General features: G+C 36.7%; 4 protein-coding genes across 5 annotated transcripts; 2 read left to right on the plus strand and 2 right to left on the minus strand.

The window, feature by feature from the left end:
- The first annotated feature begins 721 nt into the window (after positions 1-721).
- LOC132162087 (FMN binding protein) lies at positions 722-5,929 on the plus strand. The gene is made up of 12 exons (XM_059572335.2): positions 722-1,631; positions 1,739-1,804; positions 1,903-1,989; positions 2,279-2,377; positions 3,068-3,163; positions 3,301-3,366; positions 3,597-3,687; positions 3,945-4,012; positions 4,096-4,161; positions 4,522-4,572; positions 4,874-4,938; positions 5,544-5,929. The coding sequence occupies exons 1-12, from the start codon at positions 1,434-1,436 to the stop codon at positions 5,599-5,601; spliced, it is 1,011 nt and encodes a 336-aa protein (XP_059428318.1). The 5' UTR covers positions 722-1,433; the 3' UTR covers positions 5,602-5,929.
- Positions 5,930-6,783: 854 nt separating this feature from the next.
- Positions 6,784-8,827, minus strand: LOC132191990 (sterol O-acyltransferase, putative (DUF1639)). 2 transcript variants are annotated; one of them, XM_059607159.2, is made up of 6 exons: positions 8,552-8,825; positions 8,399-8,453; positions 7,912-8,122; positions 7,476-7,749; positions 7,222-7,302; positions 6,784-7,075 (listed from the first exon to the last, which is right to left on the minus strand). In XM_059607159.2, the coding sequence occupies exons 3-6, from the start codon at positions 8,118-8,120 to the stop codon at positions 7,025-7,027; spliced, it is 615 nt and encodes a 204-aa protein (XP_059463142.1). In that variant the 5' UTR covers positions 8,121-8,122; positions 8,399-8,453; positions 8,552-8,825; the 3' UTR covers positions 6,784-7,024. The 2 variants fall into 2 exon arrangements, with proteins under 2 accessions (XP_059463142.1, XP_059463141.1); XM_059607158.2 differs by lacking the exon at positions 8,399-8,453 and having other exon boundaries at positions 8,552-8,827.
- A 2,844-nt stretch (positions 8,828-11,671) lies between these two features.
- LOC132191567 (uncharacterized) lies at positions 11,672-13,396 on the minus strand. Its single transcript, XM_059606660.2, has one exon. The coding sequence runs from the start codon at positions 13,394-13,396 to the stop codon at positions 11,672-11,674; it is 1,725 nt and encodes a 574-aa protein (XP_059462643.2).
- Positions 13,397-16,294: 2,898 nt separating this feature from the next.
- On the plus strand, positions 16,295-22,509 carry LOC132192270 (putative disease resistance protein At4g19050). Its single transcript, XM_059607547.2, has 2 exons — positions 16,295-16,360; positions 18,226-22,509. Exon 2 carries the CDS (start codon positions 18,228-18,230, stop codon positions 22,236-22,238), a length of 4,011 nt encoding a protein of 1,336 aa, XP_059463530.2. The 5' UTR covers positions 16,295-16,360; positions 18,226-18,227; the 3' UTR covers positions 22,239-22,509.
- The last annotated feature ends 1,024 nt before the right edge of the window (positions 22,510-23,533 follow it).

A 23,533-nucleotide genomic window follows, 5' to 3' on the forward strand; every position in this document is an offset into this window, starting at 1 on the left:
CATGGAAAAGAGAGTGAAATTATTGGCTTAAGGACGAATCTAGGAAGTTTTAAGAGTTACCAAAAAGCTTATTTAGATCATAACAGTACTGCAGCCTCAGACACAACACAAATCCGTAAAGCTTCTATGTTGCATTGGTCCTTAAAATGCATATTCTCATTCTTCACATGTGGTAGATTTTGAAGACTCAAATTCCAATCTCATTTAATGCCTTTGTGGGTGAGGAATTTTACTAATTAATTGAATGAAATGTTTGTAACTACGCATATCAACTGTGATTAAACAAAAAGATGAGAGAGAGAGATTTGGATCTCTTACAATCCTACGCATAAAATGGAGGTGAAAGGGGCCGGGTCTTCTGTTTGAACAAGAACAAGGGCTCTTGTGTATGAAGGATTTTTTCGGGTGCGTAGGCCATTGCTCAGGCAGCATTAGCAAGCCCATATACTTGGCAGATACACTCAAAGCCATCCAATATTAGGGAAGGAATTCCGGTCCCTTAGCAACAGACAAGGATTCTCGAGAAGCCAAGAGAAACTATTTTAGAGTGAAAATCAGAAAATGTAATGTTATTGCATTTAACATTATTTAATTTACTTATAATTAATTTAAAAAAAAACATTATTTTGAATGATATGCCAATAAAAAAGCTTGGGAATAAGACAACACAAAACAACGTAAAGCGAGTAATAGAAGTAAAACTTATTTTATTATTAAGAATATTAAATGCAGACGAATAGAAGAAGCAGGAGAGCCGCGGGCGAGGCGTTGTTGACTCAAACACGCTTTCCCATTTCCTACCAAAACACCAAAGGCAGGAAGCGTAGCCGCGGCCGGCGGGAGACAAAGTGATCGAGACATGGTGATGAACAGCCCTGTGGTGGCGTGGGTGGCCAACGTGTCAGCGGATTTGTGTCAATACATTGCGTGCAACCCAGAGAGATTGAGCAGCGACCACGTCCTCCACCTCCTCTTTTGCTTCCCTTTCCAACACTTGCACCGCCTCGCCCTCTCTTTCTGCTCCCCCTCTCCTTCCTCTGACGACTACGACGACCGCGACACTCTCCACTCCGATTGAGTGATTTCTTGTAAAAGTTTGAGGATTCATCTGGACAAAATAAAAGTGATTCATACTAATGTTTTGTTGTTTTGATTGATTTGAGTGTTTTTATTTGATTTCATTTGACGAATTGTGTTTGACTCGTGCAAATGCCAAATGGGTGAGGTTGTTGTCTTTCTTCCAGATCTGCTCCTTGATTGAATGAAGCTGTTAAGCCTTGATTTTACAGTGGATAAAGATAGCATATAGACAAAAAATAATAATAAAAAGATACTTTTAAAGAAAACCACAATTTCTCGTCAAAATTCATATTTAAATATTATTAACTTCAGAAGAAAAAAGAAGGGGTAGGTGTGGGCGCGTTGGGGAAGACATGACGACTGTGGCATCGCCATGGACGAAGACATCCTTCCTATTTTCTCGCATAAATGGCCGTATAAAAACCCCTCACTCTCCTCCCAATTTACAGTTTCGCCACTCCCTTCCCAACTCGTTCACGCTCTTCTCTCCTCCGACTCGGCCTCTCTCCATGGCTGCTTCATCCTCTGCTCAACCAACCACAAACCCTCAGGTGCTTTGTGATTGATTGATTACTTTTAGAAAAAGAAGTTTTAAATAATTACAAAAAAGAACAAAAAAAAAAAAGTTTTTTTGATTGTTATGTTTGTTCTGAATCAGGGTGTGTCACCTGGAGATGGCAGCAAAGACGCTTCCGATGTATTTCATCTGATTCAAGCACATCAGGTATTCTTTTCAACTTGGATATCACTACAGGCGGTGAAAAGATCGTGTATGGACGAATGCGTCGGGATTCTATTGAGTTTGGGTGGTTGTTGTTGCAGGAAAAGGCAGCTCGGCTTGCTCCGATTGAGGAGATTCGAACTGTGCTTGATCATAGTGTGCGCGGAATGCTCTCTACCTTTTCTCAGGTTTTCGAAACGCCCTTTTAGATATCCATAAGTTCAGGTGCTGTTTCGGTGTTGTAGGCTTGTTGTTAGTCTTGATTCTGACTTCTGAATTGGCAGCTGATGTACTTTTAGTATAGTTATTGATTGAATCTTGAATAATTTCTCTGCTTCTACCTGAAAATCTTGAATATGGCTTCTTCTTCCGTAATTTTTTAGCATAATTAAGTCTGATATTTGATTTTGCTTCTCATTGTTCAGTCATCTTTGTTGTCCTTGCCTAATCTTATTCTGAAATCCCTTTCATGTGCAGAAGCATGAGGGCTACCCATCAGGATCGATGGTTGATTTTGCCTGTGACGCAGATGGATCTCCAATATTAGCTGTCAGCAGCCTCGCAGTTCATATGAAGGTTTGTCCAGTTCTAATACATAACCTTTAGATTGGATAATTATACAGTCGATAATGTTCCTCGTTCTTTGTTTCCATCCCCAGCCAGTCCTTCACGTAAATTGCTTTGAATGGGTAAATCAATAATTTGTCCTTGTGGATCTGACATTAATCCTCCCATACCTACTAATTGATGTACTTGAGATGCATTTCCTCTAGCTCCCGAAAAAGACATTATATATATATATATATACTAGATTAAAAGGGTCAGTCATCCTAAAATTAGGATTTATTTCTTGTCGCAAATATTGAATTGTAGCATACCATATCTCAATGGATTACTGTAATTTTTCTACTGCATGTACATTTCTATTATAGACATTTACAGGAATTAGCTTATCGACTCCTCGAACAGTACTATAAAAATCGGTACTGAACATCCCCCCTCATTTGTACATGCTCCCATACCAATAACATATTTTGGTTCAGGCATTTGTTCATATAATCTCACTAAAGAAGGAGCCATTTTCATTTTGACTTAGTTGATTCATAATACACAGTGAAGACTAAATGCGCTGAATGCCTCTCCAATATTGCAGATAAATGCGTTGTTCATTAGAGTTAACTTATCTGCTAACGTTTGGTTGCATAAGTATCTTTTTAATTTAGAAGTTATAATCTTCTCAAGGTCCCATCTTGCTGTTTTGTACAGGACTTAACATCTAATCCCAAATGCTCATTGCTTGTGGCTAAAGATCCTGAGGACAGGACTGATTTAGTAATCACTATGCACGGTGATGCTATTTCCGTAAGTTATATAACCTTTCTCAAGTGTTGCATAGTGTCTTGATTGATTTTGCTCCGCTGTTTTGGGCCTTATGATTTTCTCTTTTGGGGATTTTTAATTGTGTGTACTTCACATTATTGTTTTTACTGATGGTATAGGTTTCTGAAAATGATAGACCTGCCATTCGTGCTGCATACTTGGCGAGGCATCCAAATGCATTTTGGGTAACTTGTGCACTACTATTCTTTATCATGCTTTTTTCTTCAACCCTTGTCTAACGGAACTGGAGCGCATCCAGTTAGTTATATTTGAGGAATATTTTTGTCTTTTTACTTTTTGAGGGAACAAAAATACCCCTCAAATATAATTAATTGGAAATTATCCTAATTCATTTCTAACAGTATTTTACATATTTGTATAAGTGGACTACTAAATCAAAGCTTGTAATATGAAGGTTGACTTTGGTGACTTCCAATTTATGCGCATCGTACCAAAAGTTGTACGGTATGTCTCAGGGGTTGCCACAGCTTTATTAGGATCAGGAGGTGTGTTTACCTTTTATTTTTCTGCTTTTAATCATAGTCTAATTCATTTTCAACTCCTTCTATCCTTTAGAGGAGCGAGGGATTTTGATACTCTGCAGGTCACTTGAGATAGGTCTCTTATGCCTTTGTTGCTAACTTGTTACATGTTCTACTATGTTTTCTGCACCTCCCATAAATTTTATATTTTGTGCTATTGTATTCTTTCTATCACTTTTCCCAATTGTCATTTTATGCATCTCTCTTATATATATTTCCAGAGTTCAGTGGAGAAGAGTACAAATCCACCCACGTTGATCCGATAGCTCAGTTTTCTAAGCCTGTTGCGGTATTGACTTCTTATTTAGTATTTTGTGGTACATGGTTCTTTTTCTTATCAAAACTTCAGCCTGATTGAAATTCCATTCTCAGTCTCACATGAATAGAGATCATTCTGAAGATACAAAGCTCATTGTGCAACACTGGACGTCAATTCCGGTAATTTGAAATTTCACTCAAACATCTTATTACCATTTGAACAGGGAAGCAAGGAAGTCTCCTTTCTTTTTGTTTTTAGCTCAGTGTGGGATGTCTTATCACCATTGTTATACTCAGACTGTCCTTGCCTGTTACTGTTAAAAATGTCTAGATCCAATGAATTGAGTGCCATATGATTGGGCCAAAACTGGTTGAATCTTCCGATGTGACCTGAAACATGTGATGTGCATGTTTCAATTGCCTGGATGTGCTAATAATGCCATCATAAAAAAACTGAAACATACATACACGTCCCCATACACATATTGGGGAGATAGTTTTGATTAGTTTCGTAAAAGCTGGAATTTTATCTGTCTGCAGGTGGACTCTGCTTACATGCTGGATTTAGATAGCCTTGGTTTCAATGTCAAGGTATCCCCGTATCACTAATGGTTAACCTTTTGCTTTTGGTACATATTCTTTATACTTTTTGAAAACCCATTTGTCTTCTCTTGAAATAAATGGGGCTTTGCTCAAGTATTTGATCATTTTTTTTTTTTGGTGGCTTGAAATACAAATTGATGTTTGCATTATGAAAGAGTCGCACATTTTTTCGAAGGGTTTTCTATACACTTCTATATTTAGTTCAATTATTTTTTATTTTAACTCTTCCTCTGATGAATCTGGTTTTTTTTTTTTTTCTTTTTTTTTTAATTGCTTATTTTTCTTTTAGGCTGGTTATGAAGGGAACACTTTCAAGCTTCGAATACCTTTCCCTAGACGTGCAGAAGATCGAAAGTGAGACATTTTATTTAAAAGAACTCTTCCTCTCTGCTGTTCTGCTTTTGCTTCACTCTAATTACGGCAATTGGCTGGAAGGGTCTTACTTAATTTGATACTAACCAGTTGTCAGGAATACATTCTTACCAATTAATGGAATACATATTATGGTCATTTTTTTTTTTAATTTTATAATTTCATATAAACTCTAGGTAGGGAAAACTCTTATTTTTCGCATTCTGGTTCCTGACTGTTGTCCTCCATTCATTTGGAAACATGCATGGGAGTGTGGAAGGAGGAGGTACATCATCCCCTGCAATGGACCCATTGCTAAATCTCGAGTCATAAGAGTAAGAGAGGCCACTGCCTCTTGCTATGGGCTTGTAATTTCCCTATGGCTAAAAAATATTTTTCTAAATACTGTATTGGAAAATTGACCAAGTCGAAGTTCAAAAATTTGCTTCCTTTTAGATTGAGAAATTTTGTTTTCACCATGGATATATAATATATCATAGCTAGCCAGGGGATAATTGGTTAAAAAGGTTGCTAAAAATTATATTTGACTGCATTGTATGAGTTGAATACTTTTCTTTCTGCAAAATAATTTCTTGTATCGTTTTTAGGGATGTGAAGACTCTTGTGGTGGAAATGCTTCAAGCTGCTAAGCCTCAAACTGATTGATAAATAATAGAGACATACTCTGGTTATGTTGGATAGTGCAGCAAATCAGAGTTACCTTCTCTTGACATGGAGAAATTCGAACTCATGGAAAACATTGTGAACAAAGATAACTCTGTTGGAAAAGGGACAATGAACTGGGTATGCTTTTGCCTTTCTCTCACATATGTAACCATTAGAATCACAACTGGTTGATGTATTAAGTGGTATGAGACATTCTCAGAAAATGCCATTATTCTGAATGAGATTGTACAAAGAATCATCTGTCAAGAAACCCAATCACATTTGAAATATATATATATGAATGAGAAAATATGATAGTGTTCATATATATCCCTACACTTTTTCAGACCCGATTGTTTTCATAAGCATGCATTTGATGGCCCTGATGGGTCAAATATATTGGTGGAGAGAGAGAATTTAAGTTGGCCAACCATCATCATAGAAAGTAGATGGGATATGTAAGTAGCCGGTTCTGTTGGATTTCATCATTGTTGTATGAATAGCCTCCATGTGAAAAATACGGATAGCCTTGGCTTCAATATTAAGTTATCTGGTCATGTCATTCTCAATACTTTCCAAAGACTCATTTTTCATCACTCATCAGCCGAGGGTATGATTTCTTTTTCTTTTTTTTTAACAAATTCAGTGATATATATATATATATATATATTTTGCTTCGCCATTTGAGATAGATGTGAAAACAAAATTTTAAATCATCTCCATTTCAAATACATATTTTCCTTATATGCATTATGACCTTTCTCTTGCTGTCACTTATGGTAAACTGGATACGGTCAAAGAGTTGAATATTACTATTTTTATGGTTAAAAAACTGTTCGATGTAAAAATAGTACGGCGGTTTGATGTAAGATATATACGCAGTATCCTAATAATAAAGAGAATCACATTGCATGATTTTTTCTTTATTTATTTATTTTTACTCAATTAGCTTGACCAAGAAAAAGTGAGATCAGATTTGTACCAGTATATGCCACTAATGAGTTTGTCATAACCATAACTATTATTATTATTATTTATTACAATGAAACACAGAATTAAGCTCTTGGTTTCCCAACTAGTATTGAGATCCCATCACAAATAGCAATAACGAGGGGGGAGATCCAATCAAAAGTAGATATGAAAGAAAGACCAAAGAAGAAGAAGAAGAAGAAGAAGAAGAAGAAGAAGAAGGTGAATAATAAATAAATAGCAAAGTGATATTCTAATTATAGATAGGAATTAACTTGTGTATACAAAAACCATGACAAGCTGACATGCTGACTATTTCTACCCCTGCAACTCCAGGCTCAGGCTTAGGCGCAGGCTCTAAAAGAAAGCCACACCATTCACCTCCAAAAGAATTCCCAAAAAAATTCAAAGCAAAGGGCCTCCTCCCTCTTTTAAAGCATGCACCTTTGACCTTTCATTCTGAATCGCTTTCCATACTCCCCATGGCCTTCAATCCTCTTGGTCTCTGCATCAAATTCCCCCCAAAAAGAAAACCCATTAATCATATTCCCAACAACCAGCTTTCATGTCAAAAGCCAAAAATGAATGAGATAGAGAGAAGGGGGATTAGAAATTACAGATCAAAGTCTCAAAGGTGGACCAACCAAGTACCTTCTTATTAGAACTCTTCTTCTCTCTAACCTCATATCTCTCTTGGCACATATCAGTCAGCCATGCCCCAGGACTCACCAACTGGTACCCAGTCAAACAAAACAAAAATTTACAAAAATCATAACAAAATCTAAATCAGAAAAAACCAGATAAAACTAAACCCAAATCAGTGAATCACAAAGAAGAAGAAAAAAAAGTTCATCATTTTCTCTTTCCAATTACTATATGATTATGGGCACAACCAAAAGACTTACAAGCAAGCTTCTTTGGATGAGCTTGGCCCTCTTCTTAGGCCTCTGGGAAGGCTTACAGCCCTTCATAGCCATGAAGTCCTCCTCTTTCTCTTTGCTTGACAAAGTGATATACAGCTTTGGCCAAGCCAACCCTCTCTCTTCCCCAATCCCATTATTACTCACATCCACCGATACCTTCCCATTCTCTTCCATAACCACCGATCCTCTCGTGCTATAATACCTTTCTTCCTTCTCCGGCGACGCCGATTTCCGCAGTGAAGCCAACTCCGAACTCCTGTAACCAAACATTCCCACAAAACTCCATTTTGTCAACTCCTCATTTTTCCCGGAATATAATTCTTTATCCGCTGTTTGGTAGCTGAGAAAAAAAAAAAAAAGGACCTTGGTTTTCTTTTCCTTTGTTCTCTCAGCATCCAAACATCACAAATTTGCTCACCTGGGGAGGCGATTGGATGGATGATGGGAGCTCTCTTTCTCAGAAGCAAACCTATACGTGATTTTCCTTCGGATTCCACCATTGAATCTGGCCGAGATTTCAGGATCTTTGACTCTCACACATCTGACTCGCTTTCTATTTCCCCACTGTAAGAAAAGCTCAGGCTCTGAGGGTTTACACACACTCTGATTCATCTCCTCTGTTTCCATATCTACCATGAAAAACAATAGAAAAAGAGTTTTCCTTGTCAACTCAGAAATCCCAGAAACAAAGAAACACAGAAAAAAGGAAGAATTTCGGAGACACCCACTTGGGTTTTCTCCAGAAACCAAAAGCAAAGATCAATGAAATAAGTTAAAATTTAATGAATCAAGTGAGAAGGAAAATGAAAGGATTAGACAGAGCCTTCAGAAAACCCAATTTGGCTTTCTCGTATGTTAAAAAAGATAAAGATAAAGTTTTGAGGTGGAAGGAGACGGTCTCTAACCTCAAGATCTACGACTCCAACAAAGAAACCAAACAAAAACCCTTCTCAAATTAATCTGCAATTCAAAGGATTATCTGCTTAAATAACTATCCCACAAACAAAGAGAATTTTGTTACAAAGAAACGGCGAATAGATAAGGGGGAGGAGTCTTACAGTCAGATAAATTCATGCCAGGGAGTCAAATATACCACAAAGTATGAGATTTTCCCCAAAGAGACAAGAAAATTTCTCCAAACAAAAGAATCTGAAGTCGTTCTCTCTCTCAAATTCTCTCCATCTGTATGTAAAATTACTTTCTCTGCGCTCAGAGAAGCTGTTGCTGATATGGGTTTTGCGGGTAGGACCTTTCTTTCTGTGTCTGCTCCGCTCAACCTTTGCGGATGCTTCTTCCTCTCTCTCTCTCTCTCTCTCTGTGTTTCTCTGTTTATTTATCCTCCCTATGGCAATTGAAGGATTACCAAAACCACTTGATTGGATATCAACGGTGTGATGCGCTTTGTTTTGTTTCTTGTTCAAGACCTCGACAACAACACCCCTCTTCCTTTTCACACTCAAGAATCTGAAAAATTATTGGGCGGGGTTGCTAACCTGCACTCACAAGTCACACTCAGTGATAGGCCCGACTCTGCCTCTGGATTTGCAAGCCCATGTCACGCTTGGGGTCCAAGCCTACTTTAGAATTTAGGATTCCTCATTCTTTGGTGGCCCATTGGAAACCAATAGAAGGGGAGAGATGTAAAAGGAATGATTTCTAAAATCTGTGTACCTGATGATTATGGGGGATAGGCCGGATAGCTTACCAAATTGAGATTCTACAATAGCTTACTAATGACATATAGCTTTCAAAATTACCCTAATAACAATTCAATCTATACTATATATGTTAAAAAAAGAAAAAAAAACAAAGAGTTTAAGGGTATAATTACTAATTAGTGATGCAATTGTCACGCAACCGAACTCATGTCTAGAGCGCTTGTGAAAAAAGGTAGCAATGATGAGCACGAAGACTTGTTAGATGTGCCGGCAAGAATGTCCTAAGTAAAAAACATTCTGAAAAAATGCGGTCTCTCCCTTACGTACACGATAAACAATAGCAAAGTATGCTATACTTATTATAGAGCCCAACATTTGGCATTTTAGTTGTGTAGGTTTAAACTTCATTTTAATAAGTGAGACCAAATATTTGAAATATTTAATTAAAATTATAGGTGATTAATGAATTAATTGAGGCAAGATTCGAACTCATGACATTTAGCTATAATATTATGTTAAATTATCACTTATTTCAAAATATTAAACTGATAGAAAATGATAAATTTAATCATTCAATTAATACGGCCAATTATAAGCATCAATCCACAACATTATCCAGAACATTGGAGACTGCAATATGCAGCGATGGAAAATGAAATTGCATGGATGGAGTTCATTCTAGGTTTATGTCATTTTGAGTGTTCCCACAGGCATCACATATATGGAGATGCTTAGCCCTTGGAACAAAAGCCATATGGTATTCATCATTTCATGTATTGTAATTTTTTTTCTTTTTTTTTTTTGAAAAATATAAAATCAATCTCTATAATTTTACTAAATTGCAAATAGCTACATAAGATGTAAAAGGTGATGAGAAACTTTTGGAGGTAAGAAAAAACACAAATAAGTCGTTGGACGCATATTCTGTTTGAAAATTTGATATAATTCATCAATACGTCATGCCGATGCCGTTACCAATAATATTGTGACATGTGTCCCTATGATAAAAATAAAATATAAAAATATAAATAAGGAAAAACAAAAAACAAAAAACAAAAAACAAAAAAGACAAAAAACAAAAAGAGAAAGAGAAAATATGACCACCCTTTTTTTATACTTTATATTTTTCTTTATAGGGACACATGTCACAATATTATAGATGCTGGTCATGCATTCTCTCTATGGAGTGGGAGACGAGATTTGGGTGGTTTCTAGTGACATTAGCTCCTCATCTATCACCTCAATGGTCAACGACGGTAGTGGTGCTAGTGACTTCGACGACAATGGTGCATGGTTGAGGTTAGGCATGGAGGTCGAAGAGTGATGTGGCTTAAGGTTGAGGGGATTCAATGTGGTTGGATTAAACTGTTTTTCAATGGTTTGGGTCCTTAAATTTCATTTAGTTGATGTGACAAAATCTAAGTCACAAATCAGAGAAAATGAGAGCTAATTCAATTGGAATTGGAGGTGAGTAGCTCCTCTTTTCTTTAGGGGCTTATTGAGGGCAAATAAAAATGACTATGTAAAGTAATCATTTATAAAATCATTAGCACATTGACATAGAAACAGACTCAAGTATTTGGTTTGTCCTGATAGGCAATTAGCTATTTGCAAATTAAAATAGAGAAATCATCACTGGATCTGCCCATCCTTGAGAGAACTGAAAACATTCTGATGCTTAAGTTAGAATATGATGTTTTGAGTGAATTTAAGAAATAAGCTAAGATTTCTGAGAGACCTATAGTGCCATTTTACATGGTGCTTTGTTCTCTCTTTTATAATATTTTTATAGCTGTTTCACGTTTTAACCCAGAGTATCATGAATATTTGGATGTATATCCCACTTTATAGGAGATTCTAATGGATGTAGTTATTATCCACGTAGTGATTTATTTGAGTAGGGTTGCTTTAGTGGGATCCATGATGGATTTTATCGGCAACATAAAATAACTAATTAGTAGCATAGTTTTCGACATTACTCTAGTAAGAATCAAATGTATACAATGTGTTAAAAATAAATTTTTTGATTAAGATAGGTGAAGTAAATTATCCAATGAGGCTTGGTTCCTCATGGAGAGCTAGCTAGCGCAACCCAATGGCTCACCCTCCTCACCTTTTTTGATGAATAAGCAATTTATAAACACCCAAACACAAAAACAAAAACTCTTCAACAAATATTTCAGCTCCTGCAATTCTGCAAAGATCAAGATAGATTCTCAACATTTCTTTTAAATCTTCCTCATCTTCCCTTACGGCCTCTACTCCTCCAACCCCAAGTCCCTCAAACTCATCTCCCCCTTCCTCTTCCGCTACTTCCACCGCACTTGCATCTACCCACTTCGTCTCCATCGCAACATGGTTTTGCTGAGAGTGAGAGGCGAGAGATGGGGAAAGCTGATGGTTTTGTTGTGAGAGAGAGACGAGAGATGGAGAAGAAAAGGAAAGAATAAAAAACAATAAAAATAAAATTTAATTAAAGTAGAGAGTTAAAATAAATATTAATATCTAGAGTACACATTCCTATATAACGTGTTTGCCGAACCTAGCGTACACATTTGGCCGATGCGGCGGCAAAAAATCGCGGATGTTTCTACGCGTACTCGTGCTTGTTTCCTCAACTCGATCTCTAGCATAACATGTCATGTGGCCAATAAATTTGCATTCAGTACATTCAACAGCTATGCCATTGAAATGCTTGCGGCATGCATCACACGGAGGGGAGTGCTCGGTCTTTCGAACAAAAGCTATAGGATGCTTATGATCTGTATTTAGCAGAGCTCTTCCAAATTTGATATATGGATATTTTCCTAATACACATTCAGGATGAGCAGGAAAGTCGCACACTGTACAATAATAGAACCAATGGTTAGGTTCTCTTTTTCCTTCACAAATCAAGCAATAATATTCTTTGAAACAATCTTCAGCAGTAGAAGTGAGTTTGAGGAGATGTGTATCGTATTCATGCCGAGCTACGAGTGGAAGAGTTGCACATTCAAAACCCAAGGCAAACTCGCATTCAGTGCACACAAATACACATGGGGATCTATACTCACTATCACAAGCATAGCATTTTTCTTCAGAACTTATGGCAAGGTAGAGCGGGTGTTGGTGACCTTCATGATTAAAGATCTCTGGGATTGAAAAACATTGAATGTCAAGGCTGTAATTAGGACACTCATTACATATGTAGACGAAGCCATGACGAAGATGGTTACAAGCATCGCAATAGAAGACATCCTCATATGGGAGGAGGGTGAGCGGGTGTTCATGAAGTGGGTGTCTCTCAATCTTTGTGGCTAGTTTAGCACATCTTTCATGGAGAAAGAAGTTACAACTCAAACAGCTGTAAAATGGAACTGAGATTAATTGCATACACCCCTCACAAAGCTTATCATCCTCAAGCTTCTTCTCTTCACTAAGGATTAAGTTATGTTGATCATGACTAAAATGTTTGATCATCTTCTGAGACTGAGCTGTTTCGTCCTGTACTGCTTTGACCAAATCAGCTAAATGATGCGTTTTGTTCCTCCTGGTAATGGTCAGGCCTCTCTTGTTATGGATTCGATGTCCAAGAAAACTTGGACAGTTCAAGTGAACAATGTAGCTACATTTTTGACAATAATAAATTGCATACTTTGTATTAACCTTTTTGTAGCAGAGTCTACAGAATACCTTGCTTGAACCCGTGTCTTGATCATGGAGAGAATAGGTGAGAGTGAGGAGGTGGTCATGTGCACTAATATGGATAGTGCGTTGAAATAGAGCACATTTGTGGTGAATTAAGAGCCGACAGATGGTACATAGGTAGGCAATGTCCTTGCCTTCCTCACCGCAGACTTTGCAAGTGAACTGGATATTCTCCAAGATGGGGATGAATGCGTGTTGATGACAATCGTTGGTAGTAATTTTCCAGCGAGAAGCACATTTGATGTCGAGGTCGAAATCACACCCATCGCATCGATAAAAGAAGCATCCGGTACAATTTTTACGACAAGCATCACAATAATTCTTTTTCTCTGGCGCTTTTAGAATGAGGGTGTGATTTGGGTGCAGGCGGTGTTGTATCTCACGGGGGAGCTCGATACATGATTTGTTGAGAAAGAAGTTGCATTCGGAACATTTGTAGCCAGGACCCGATATTGGTTCCTCACATCCCGAGCAAACTACTTCTTTCTTATCTTTTTCATTTTTCAGCTCTTCTGCAAAGATCAAGGGATGCTTATGGCTGAAATGGTTGACCGCCATCTCTCTCAAGATTTATCTCACACAATTGAGATTTGTGATTTTGGGGCAAAGTAATGATTCAATTCACTCAAAGAAAAATGGAGGCATGTAATCTTAATTATATAAATCCAGCCAGAGATGAAACTGATGAAGAAAGCAAAGAATTTGGAAAACTCACATGATACGTCACCTGATAAATCACCATGTATGATTGTATTCTAAAAGGATAAACTTATAAAAATTAGTAAATTTTATCATTTAATTAATACTTTTAACACTCTGTTCATGTAAAATAGTTGATAAATAACTAAGACAAAGTTCGAATTCATGATCTTTACTTTGATACCATATTAAATCAGTACTACTTATCATTAACACTTCAAGTTATAAGAAAGGATAACTTTAATAATTGAATCAATACTTTAACATCACAAATCCTAACAATCAAGCATATTTCTTTCTTCTTGGGTTCTTTTTCTTTTTCTTTTCCTCTTTAGTGATTCTAATTCGATCTTTAGACTAAGTACTAGTGATGATTCTCTAATACTTTTTTACGCAAAGGATATTTCTTTCTTTTTTTTTGTTTTTTTTTTACTTAATTGCATCGAAGGCTTAGAACCCATCGGCTATCGATCTTTCCTAACCCCTGATCTTCTGGGTAAAGGACAAAAATTTGAATTAGGTTGCTTAATTATGTAAGATGCGCTAATTTTAATATACAATTCCCGACCCAAAAATTATTCGATATAATTTATCATTTCTCTTAGGATGTTTTTCAATTTAAATTTCAATATAATTTCATAATAACATATTTCTTTGAGATATCCATGCTTATCATATATGCCCATGAGCCGCAACCCTACTAAACTAAAACTCTGAGTTGGGTAGAGCTGGCTCAATAAATTTTGAGGCTTAAGAATTAAGATAACGTACAACTAATTACACGTACGTTTAAGTAGTGCCAATTAGGAGGGGGTTGGGGTGCTATTAATTCTTTTGTTATTTTATATAAATTGTAGGTATTTTAGAGAATTTGGCTGAAATCAGATTCCATCCCAATTATAAGAATTTGGTTATATATTCATGTACATGTGTACGCGTACGTTGTCATAAAACGAATGAATATATAGAAACGTACAGTTATTTCATTTCAGCTTCTTGTATTTTGGTAATACTCATTCCTATTCTCAGGTAATTATTATTTCAATGTACCAAATGTGTCCAAAATTTGTACATAGGAGAGCAAACGGAATGCAATTGCAAACAAAAGAAATAAGAACCGCAACACAAGGGATCAATTATAATTAAGGAATGCTCTAGACCTCAAATCTCTTTACAATTCTTTTATAACTTGCTGACATACATGTGTCATCATTTGATTCGAACAATGTCAGCCATTTTTAACAAAATTTAACACCATGCATCTAATCACAAGTAAACAAAAAAAAAAAAAAAAAGTGTAGATCTAGCAATTTTTCATTAATTATACTAAGAAACTAAGCAATTTCCTATGAGAAATGTTAAGAACCATCTTTTTATCCTCCTAAAGCTGATGTGACTTTCAAAATCACTATTGAATCAAAATCAAATATGATTCATATAAAATTTAATGGTGATTTTAAAAGTCACATCAACTTTAGAAAGATAAAAAGAGAATAAAAAGATGGTCCTTAACATTACTTTTTTCCTATATATATCGCTTAGAATTTAGCAATGCAAACTAACTGTGGTGGTTTTACCAATAGAAACCTAAACTCAGAAGGAAACAAGTATTTTTTAATGATAAAATTAGATTGCTCTAGTATTGTTGAAGCATTAATGGCGTATTCTTTCTTTTTTCTTCTTTTTAATGAATTTGAACTTTATTCAACCCTACAACTCCAAAAGTACAAAGCTTGTTTTTTAGTATATTTTATTGCAGATTCTTTTAGTTAAATTGAAGGCTCTAACTTTTTTCAGAAGTACGTTTGTCTCTTATATATATATATAGAACTTCCTGAAGATACTTGATCATAATAGCTTCTTCACTTTGGGGGCTTGAAGAATAAATCCAGTCAAAAAATGAAACTGTCGATGAAAGCAAAGAATTTGTAAAGCCACACCCATTGATAACTAATCATTACGACAAGCACATTTCTTTCCTTTTTGCTTTTGGAATCATATCGGTTCGTTGGGCAAAGTATCGATTTTTTAATTCTATCTTACGTATAGGATATTTTCTCTTTTAATTTAGGCATGTTAAATCACGTGTACATAAGCTCAAATTTCATTTTAATAGGTGATGCCAAACATATAAAATATTTAATTTAAATAAAGTGAATTGACAAAGTTAATGTTTGAACTCATTAATTAGGTCATTTGTCTCTAATAGCTAATTAAGTTAATATATAGAAAGAGATAAAATTAATTATTTAATCAACACTTTAACAAGGCTATTAATAGTTAAGAATAACTACATCAGTTTGTAACTAAGGAATAACAACTGACAACTATAAAACTATGATGTTCATATAATTTGATGATTTGTCAGTTAAAATCAATCCTTGAATAGACAATTGTAAAATAAAAAAAAATAAAAAAATTGATTGCTATGATGTCATTTTGTTATACGATAGTCGTAAAACAGTTGTTGTTATAGCTTTTGTCATTTTGTTGTATGTCATTTAGTCATTTAGTTATAAGACTATACAAAAAGAGATTGTGTGAAACCGGCCGATAGGAAACCTAATTAAACTCTAACTAAAAACATCACAATATATAACACCGACAAAAGAAAAAGGCGGGTAAGCTGGTAATTTCATGCATGGCATCTTGTATTGGAAGTTGCAGTAAAGCATTTCGTACAGTAAACTGATCAACACTTATATATATTAAGAAGAGGCGAAGGAGGGCAATCCACAAGCGATCGAGATACTAAACAAACAAACACTCTCATCAATCTCTCTACTGTTTGCTTTCGGTTCATATCCAGCGAAAACGTACCAGGTTTTTTGTTCTCCATCTTTCTTCCTCTTTGTTTTGTCTTTCCTGCCAATGTTGTCAGTATATAGCTTGATCGATATCACTCTCAACTGCAAGTGCATGCTTTCCTTATAATTTGCTGCCAATGTTTCTGATTAATGTACAATATATTCATATATATGTTTGTCTGTGCAACGGTGCATGCTTGTTAACGATCTGATCACTCTCTTTGATTTCTCTCAAGGACCTCTAGCTATTTCAAGAGATATTGTAGAGATTGTATGTTAAAGAGTAGATAGGGTCGTTTTCTTTACGTTTTGGTTGTAGATTATATATATAGGGACGGAGTAAGGTGGGGGTGACGGGACAAACGTCCGGTTTCGCCCAAATTTTCTCAAACTCATGTATAGTAATTGCTGCATGTTCTTTATTAATTGTCCACCCTTAAAGAAGAAAGTTAATTTGCCTCTAATTTGAATATGACCCTCGTAATAAAAGTAGCTAAAATTGTGAAATCTTCCATTGTATACCTGTCAAAAGACTCAAAACTACGTTGGAATAAGGATTAATTTCTCATTTAATTTAGAAAGGCCGAAGAAGTATGAATGATCAAGAGTTAAACTTAGTTTTAATGGGAGTGAAGCCTAATTTTTAAGCCCACACACGCAGCATTTTGGGCCAGGGGTCAATATAATAAAAAATTAAAAAAAATATAATTATTGCAATAAATAATTCAATGAAACTAAATTATTATTTAAAACATATAATGTAACTTACAATTTATTGTGTAACACATATCATTAACTGGTTAAAAACCTTTTATTTATTTATTTTTTTTGTAAATATGATTTTCAGATTTTTTTTTTTAAATCCAATAAATTAAAAAAATACTTTTTTTTTTAATGTTAATTTTCACACTTGAATTTTAATTTAATTTTTTTAAAAAATTTGTTTTATTTTATTAAGGGTATTTTTGCCATTTGGCGACATTGTCAATTTTTAGTAGTTTGAGAGGACATTGTCGCAATTGAAAGTTTGGAGGAGACATTGTAAATTGAGTAGTAGTTTGAGGGGATAATTTGACTTTTTCCTTAAAAAAAAAAAAAAAAAAAATTAAGAAAAAAATAGAAAAACAAAGGGGTCATGGCTACCTTTGATCTATTTCCATCCAAATATGCTATATATATATATATATATATATATATATATATATATATATATAAACAAAGGATGCCCCACTTTACATTTTGCTAACAAAAAGTCAAAACTTGTCAAAACATATATATTCAAACATGTGCAGTACACCTCTATATATAGTCTCTAGCTAGTCAATAAACTTTACATCAAATAGTTTCTCTCTTTCTTAAAAAATTCCAAGTATATAATTAAAATTTTATATTGATTTACATTTATTATTAAGTAACAAAATTATCTATGTAAACTTTTATATTTAGTTAATTTGCTCTCTTAAATTAATTAGCATGGCGTTATAATTTAATTTTAAAAATATTTTTGCAAGAACAAGAAAGAACGGAGGAAGGTTATATATATAGAAGAATTAATTCATTAAATTCATACAAGTGTTGGTTTCTGCCTTATGGAGACCGCCTCAGATTCCACTAACTGACCTAATTAATTAATCCCTTCAAGTTACGATTTTTATTTTTTATTTACATATATAAAAAGAAAAACAGAAAGCAGGTTATAGCTAGCTAGAAGGACAATTGAATGTAATTTTAATTAATTAGGTCGATAATTTTGTATCCATTTTAATACAAGAATATATAATATATTTTTGTGGTAATATATATATATATATATATTAATCCTAGCTAGTTAGTTGTTTTGATGTTTGTAAAAGTTGTAACGTTTCAATTTTTGGTTATCAGCTATGGCCTCGAGGGAAGAATATAAAAAGACAATAGTAGATTATCTGAAGGATGAAAAAGTGAAAAGAATTGTTCTGACTGGGGCTGCTGGAGTTGGGAAAACATGGATTGCAAATGAGATACGCCATTTATGTAGTGATGGGAGCCAGGCGGGGTTATCTTACACGCCCATTTGGGTGCCTTTGAACCAGCGAGGAGATTATAGCAAGCCTAATCTTCTTCGCAGGTATCTTTATGAGATTATTGCCCGTGAGTTGTCCCGAAATTCCACTGCTGAGGAGTTGGATGATACTGCTAGTAAGGAGGAGGATGAGCCAAAGGAGGAAAGCCTGGACCTGATGAAAGACAGGATATCCGCGCTCGCGGCCGCTAAGCTTCAACCAATGAAATCTGATGAAAACAAGTTTCTTCTAATTCTGGATGGTGTTCCTGACACATTGGATGAAGCTCCAATCATGACAGAATTAGAGGCCCTTCGTAAGCCCAGCTTCATGGCCATGGGAACAGCTTTGTTCAACAAGGTTTTAATCACCCGTAGATCAAAAGAGGTGGTGACCAAGGAAGTGGGCGAGACCAAGGAGATGATCGTGAAAAAAGCCAACGACACCAAACCCTTGCCTGATCAGGAGGAAAAGGCTAAGAATATTACTGCTGCCGATCAAACACCTGCCACAGAAAAAGCCAACGACACCAAACCCTTGTCTGATGAAGAGCGTAAAGTGATCGAGATCCAACCCTTGTCTGACGAAGAGGGTTGGGCGCTATTCCAAGACAAAGTCACTGAAAAGGTGGTTAATAAGCAGATCACTGATTTTGAAAAACATGCCAAAGATTTTATCAAAAAGAGCAACCGTTTACCAGCTGCGATCATTGTGATAGCAGAAGCATTGAAATGCATTGCGGAGCGGGAGCAGGAGCGCGATTCCGCGATTAATCTGACATTGGAAGATGCCCTGAAAAAAGCAGCCACCCGCCTGGAGAAGCCCGACGGCTCTTGGCATAGCCCGCGCTTCTTTCAGAAACCTGGCAGAGTTCATTACAACGAGCTCATAGCTTGCTGGATATTGGAAGGAAATATTGTAGGTGCCGTTGACGGTGTGGTCCGTGTGGAGGAGGCATATAACGTCGGACATAGTGTTCTGATGAAGCTCGTAGATCGCCAGATGCTGAAAATGCATGATGATAACACAATTTCCATGGAAGAGTTGGCATTTACAGTTCCTGATTGTCTCGGGACTGATCTGCGATGGGATAATAATGTGTTCGAGAAAGACGATTGGTACAAAGGGGCGACGTCGAGTCTGCGATGGGCTGATGTGTTTGAGCAATTAGGCGATTGGCGAGGTGGGCGGGATGGATCGAGTCTGGGATTGGCTAGCGTGCTTGAGGATGGCGATTGGCAGGGGTTCAGGAGAATCACACAGATGGGTGGCATGATAAAAACAACGACCAGTAGCCCTGAGAGATGGGACAAAGTATACACGCTACTCATTGATGGAAGGCGTCTCTACAGAGAAGTTGCGGATAAATTCTTTGAGCCAATGAAGCGACTCCAGGTTCTTGCCATTTTTAATCCTACATTCAAATCACTTCCCAAAAGCATATCTGAAATGGGCGAGCTTCGTCTGCTCGTGCTCAGAGGATGTGATCCGTTGGAGAACATTGATCCCATCAAAGACCTCGAGTCATTAACGGTTCTGGAGATATCTGGTGCTGCCTCCTTGAAGGATATTCCGGGTGATCTTTTCCAGAAATTGAGTCAACTTCGAAGCCTCAAAATCTGTGCACCCCAGATAAAAGAGCTGCCTCCTATCTCCCACATGACTGAACTCCGTTGGCTCATCCTAAGCGACTGCTCAAGCTTGCAAAGTCTGCCAAAAATAAGGAAACTTACAAAGCTCCAGATTGTTGATCTCTCTGGCGCTTCCGAATTGGCAAAATTGGAAGGCAGAGCCTGGAAATCACTTGAGAATCTCCGAAGGCTTGACGTCTCCCGAACCAAGATTTCCCGCTTGCCAATCCTCGGCACACTTACAAATCTTACTACACTCGCATTAAGCCGCTGTGATCACTTAGCGAGACTGCCCAAACTAGTTGGCTTGTCCAACCTCCAAATTCTGGATCTTTCGGGTGCTTTGATGCTAAAGGAAATCCCAGACGAATCCTTGCAACATAAGGCAAGCCTCAAGATCCTAGATCTCTCTCAAACTGCCATCCCTCTTTTTCCTTCCAATTTAGCCAGCCTCTCTCATCTTGAGTTGCTTGATCTTTCTGGTGCCACTAAGTTGGTGAAACTGGAAGACAAAACCTTCGAAAAGCTGAGTTGCCTCCGTCATCTTGATCTCTCCAAAACCAATATTGAAAATCTGCCTTCACTTTCCAAGCTTGATAACCTCGAAGTTCTTAATCTTTCTGGTTGTAGTGCTTTGACAAAAATAGGAGATCAATCTTTTGATCACATGACCCGCCTTCAGCGCCTCCAACTCTCTGAAACTAAGATTGAATTCCTGCCGTCCCTTTCCAAACATGTCAACCTCCGTCAGCTCTTGCTAAGAAGCTGTACCAGCCTAAAACAACTTCCATCTCTGGAATCTCAGTTGAAACTTGAGGAGCTCGATTTATCTGGTGCACAGCTTCTGAAAGAAACTAATGTTGACTTCTTGAAGAATATGAACAACCTTCAGCTTCTCAACCTATCAGGGACAGGTCTCACGTTACCTTCCCTCTCCAGTCTCACCAACCTCACCCAGCTTTCCCTCGGAGGTTGTGTACTCTCAGAATCGGAGCCAAATTTTGGAGGACATACAAAGCTGGAGGTTCTGGATCTTTCGGAGATCACAAAGATTACTTCTCTAGCCTCCCTTGCAAATCTTACCAGTCTCCGGGAGCTTAAGTTAAGAGGCTGTTCGGGCTTAAAGGAGCTGCCAGATCTGAAATCGGGGGAGCTGCCAGATCTGAAATCGGCGATCCATTTGGAGGTTCTTGATCTGTGGGGGACCGGAATCAAAGCTTTTCCCTATGTGATCTCAGAATTGACGAGTTTAAAGCACGTTGATCTGCCAGACATGAAGGATGTTCAAAATCTTGATTGGGGGAAGATAAATCGCCTGCCGGAGGAGGTAAACTGGGTTGAGTGCGGCATCCTCAAGCACTGTAAAAACGGGCCTTGCATATCTATGAGTGCTACCCAACTTTCTGAAATTCTCAAGGAACAAGCGAATCTAGACAAATTTCACATATCTGTGTCCGCCCCTCTTAAGGAGGAAGGTGGTGCTAGAGATATCGATTGGCACAGAATTGACCCTTCCTTGAGAAATATCTACCTGCAGAAGTTTTCTGTTCCTGAGGATCATGGAGGGTTTCTGGAAATTGTTGGATTCGATAGATTTCCTGATGGTATCGAGGGTGGCATCGTAAAAGCAGAGTACATTGCTTTGATTCGCAACAAGTTCATGAAATCCTTGTCAGACTTGGCTGCGAAGGCAATTAAGGAGGGCGTGAGCGTGAGCGTGACGGCAATGAAAGGCTGCACGCTGGAGAAGTGCACCGAAATGGAGACCATTTTTGGCGGAGAAGAGAGAGAAGTGAAAATGAGGGGAAATCTAGAGACTCTGAGGGCGTCAAACCTTCCAAAGTTGAAGAATGTCGTCTCCAATGGGAAGGAGAAAGTTGGAGGGTTTGAAAAGCTTAGAGAGTTATATATGGATTGTTGCCCATTGCTGGAAGTTGTGTTTCCATCATCCCAGCTGCCAGAAAATCTTGAAATCCTCGAAATCAAATTCTGTGATAAATTGAAGACTCTGTTTGGTTCTGAAGCAGCGACAGAATATAAACTGCAGAAATTGAAGAAACTGCATCTCGTGGAACTGCCAGAGTTAACCAGCATTGGAGTGCCTAGGTCGACTATATTTCTATCTTTGGAGTTAGTCAAATTCAGGAAATGCCCCAAGTTGATGAACAACTTAAACGAACTTCTTGAATGCGGAGCAGGATTCAAAATTGAACAGTATTGATCGATCCAGGTTGACTGTTGCCATCTCTACAGATTTCAGTGACTTGAGCTTATATATATATATATGCATGCCATCTCGGATTACCGGGAGTATGTGTGTTTGTGTGTTAGTTTGGAAGTCCTTTTTTTGTTTTTTCGTTTGTTTGTTTGTTTTTGGTGTGAAATAAGTACTTGTGAGGAGAGAAGAATGGTTGTGTGTGTTTGAGTCCTATATTTTGTAAGCTCTATACGTGTCGGTTTGTAAACTCTATTAATTAAGCCAAGTCTTGGAATAAAGTTTGCCAGTTACTAAATCAACGCTTTATTTATTCCTGCCCAGCTTTATATATATATATATATATTCCAATTGTCCACATTAATAATATTGTTTCTATGCCTTACTTGATGTATTCAAGTTGGTGCCATCAAGTCTCTTGACACACAACCTCAACTTTATTAAGGACACACTTGTAAATAAACAACTATTTGATTTAATTTGACGATCCTGTACAAAGAAGATGAAAACAATTAACCAATAGCAACAAATTTTATCCATCTCTATTTAGTCTTCAGTAGCAAATAAACCATGGTAGATGAAGATTTTTGTTTAGAGACCTATTCTAGTTTCATAGAATGCAGCACCACCTCATCACTCATACATGTGACATCCATGAAGAATGCATGCAAAGTACATCTCATCCCAATAAATAGGGACTATCAACACATAAAAAATTTTAAACATTTTTTTTTTTTTTTTTTTGTTCTGTTTTAGTAAGTTTATGTGTATATATATATACTAACTTGGATGGGACCTTGGGGACAAGGTCCTTTAATTTTAAGTGGAGGAATGATATGATGGGGATAAGACTAATTAATTAGATGATATAAGTTTAGTAGTTGAGTTTGATTAGAATTTCAACCCATTGGGATTAGGTTATTTAAAATTAATTAGGATTATAGTTTATTTTGAATATTTGAAATCTTATCGCATACGTCTTGGGGTTGAGTTCGTATGTTTTATTTATTTATTTCCTTTTAATTAAGGGTGAAGTCTTATGATCTAATTTCCCACCTGACTACCCGAATAAGTAGAAAAAGTCTTTCATCCAAACAATGCCCTCAACAATAGGGTGGGTTCCCGGCCATCACTTAACCCTTAATTAATTAATTACGATGACGGTAAAAGATTACTGATAACAAAAAACAAAGCTAATTAAAGCAGAATGCTAAGTTAGTTTATTGAAGATTCTTTTAGTTAAATTGAAGGCTCGTCTTCTTTTATAGCTTTAGTTCTTCACTTGGGGATCGAGCTTGAAG

The sequence above is a fragment of the Corylus avellana genome, chromosome 10 (assembly GCF_965113065.1).
Source record: "Corylus avellana chromosome 10, dhCorAvel1.hap1.2, whole genome shotgun sequence".
In the NCBI taxonomy this organism is placed as follows: domain Eukaryota; kingdom Viridiplantae; phylum Streptophyta; class Magnoliopsida; order Fagales; family Betulaceae; genus Corylus; species Corylus avellana.

Bases quoted from the DNA above. Each gene is read 5' to 3' on its own strand.
- LOC132162087 (XM_059572335.2), top strand. From the start codon at position 1,434: ATGACGACTGTGGCATCGCCATGGACGAAGACATCCTTCCTATTTTCT. The intron at 3,164-3,300 runs GTAAGTTATATA...CTGATGGTATAG, and splicing joins TGCACGGTGATGCTATTTCC to GTTTCTGAAAATGATAGACC. The intron at 4,013-4,095 runs GTATTGACTTCT...TTCCATTCTCAG, and splicing joins AGTTTTCTAAGCCTGTTGCG to TCTCACATGAATAGAGATCA.
- LOC132192270 (XM_059607547.2), top strand. From the start codon at position 18,228: ATGGCCTCGAGGGAAGAATATAAAAAGACAATAGTAGATTATCTGAAG.
- LOC132191990 (XM_059607158.2), bottom strand. The intron at 7,750-7,911 runs GTGAGCAAATTT...GTTTGGTTACAG, and splicing joins CCATCCAATCGCCTCCCCAG to GAGTTCGGAGTTGGCTTCAC. The intron at 7,076-7,221 runs GTACTTGGTTGG...AATTTGATGCAG, and splicing joins AGAAGAGTTCTAATAAGAAG to AGACCAAGAGGATTGAAGGC.
- LOC132191567 (XM_059606660.2), bottom strand. From the start codon at position 13,396: ATGGCGGTCAACCATTTCAGCCATAAGCATCCCTTGATCTTTGCAGAA.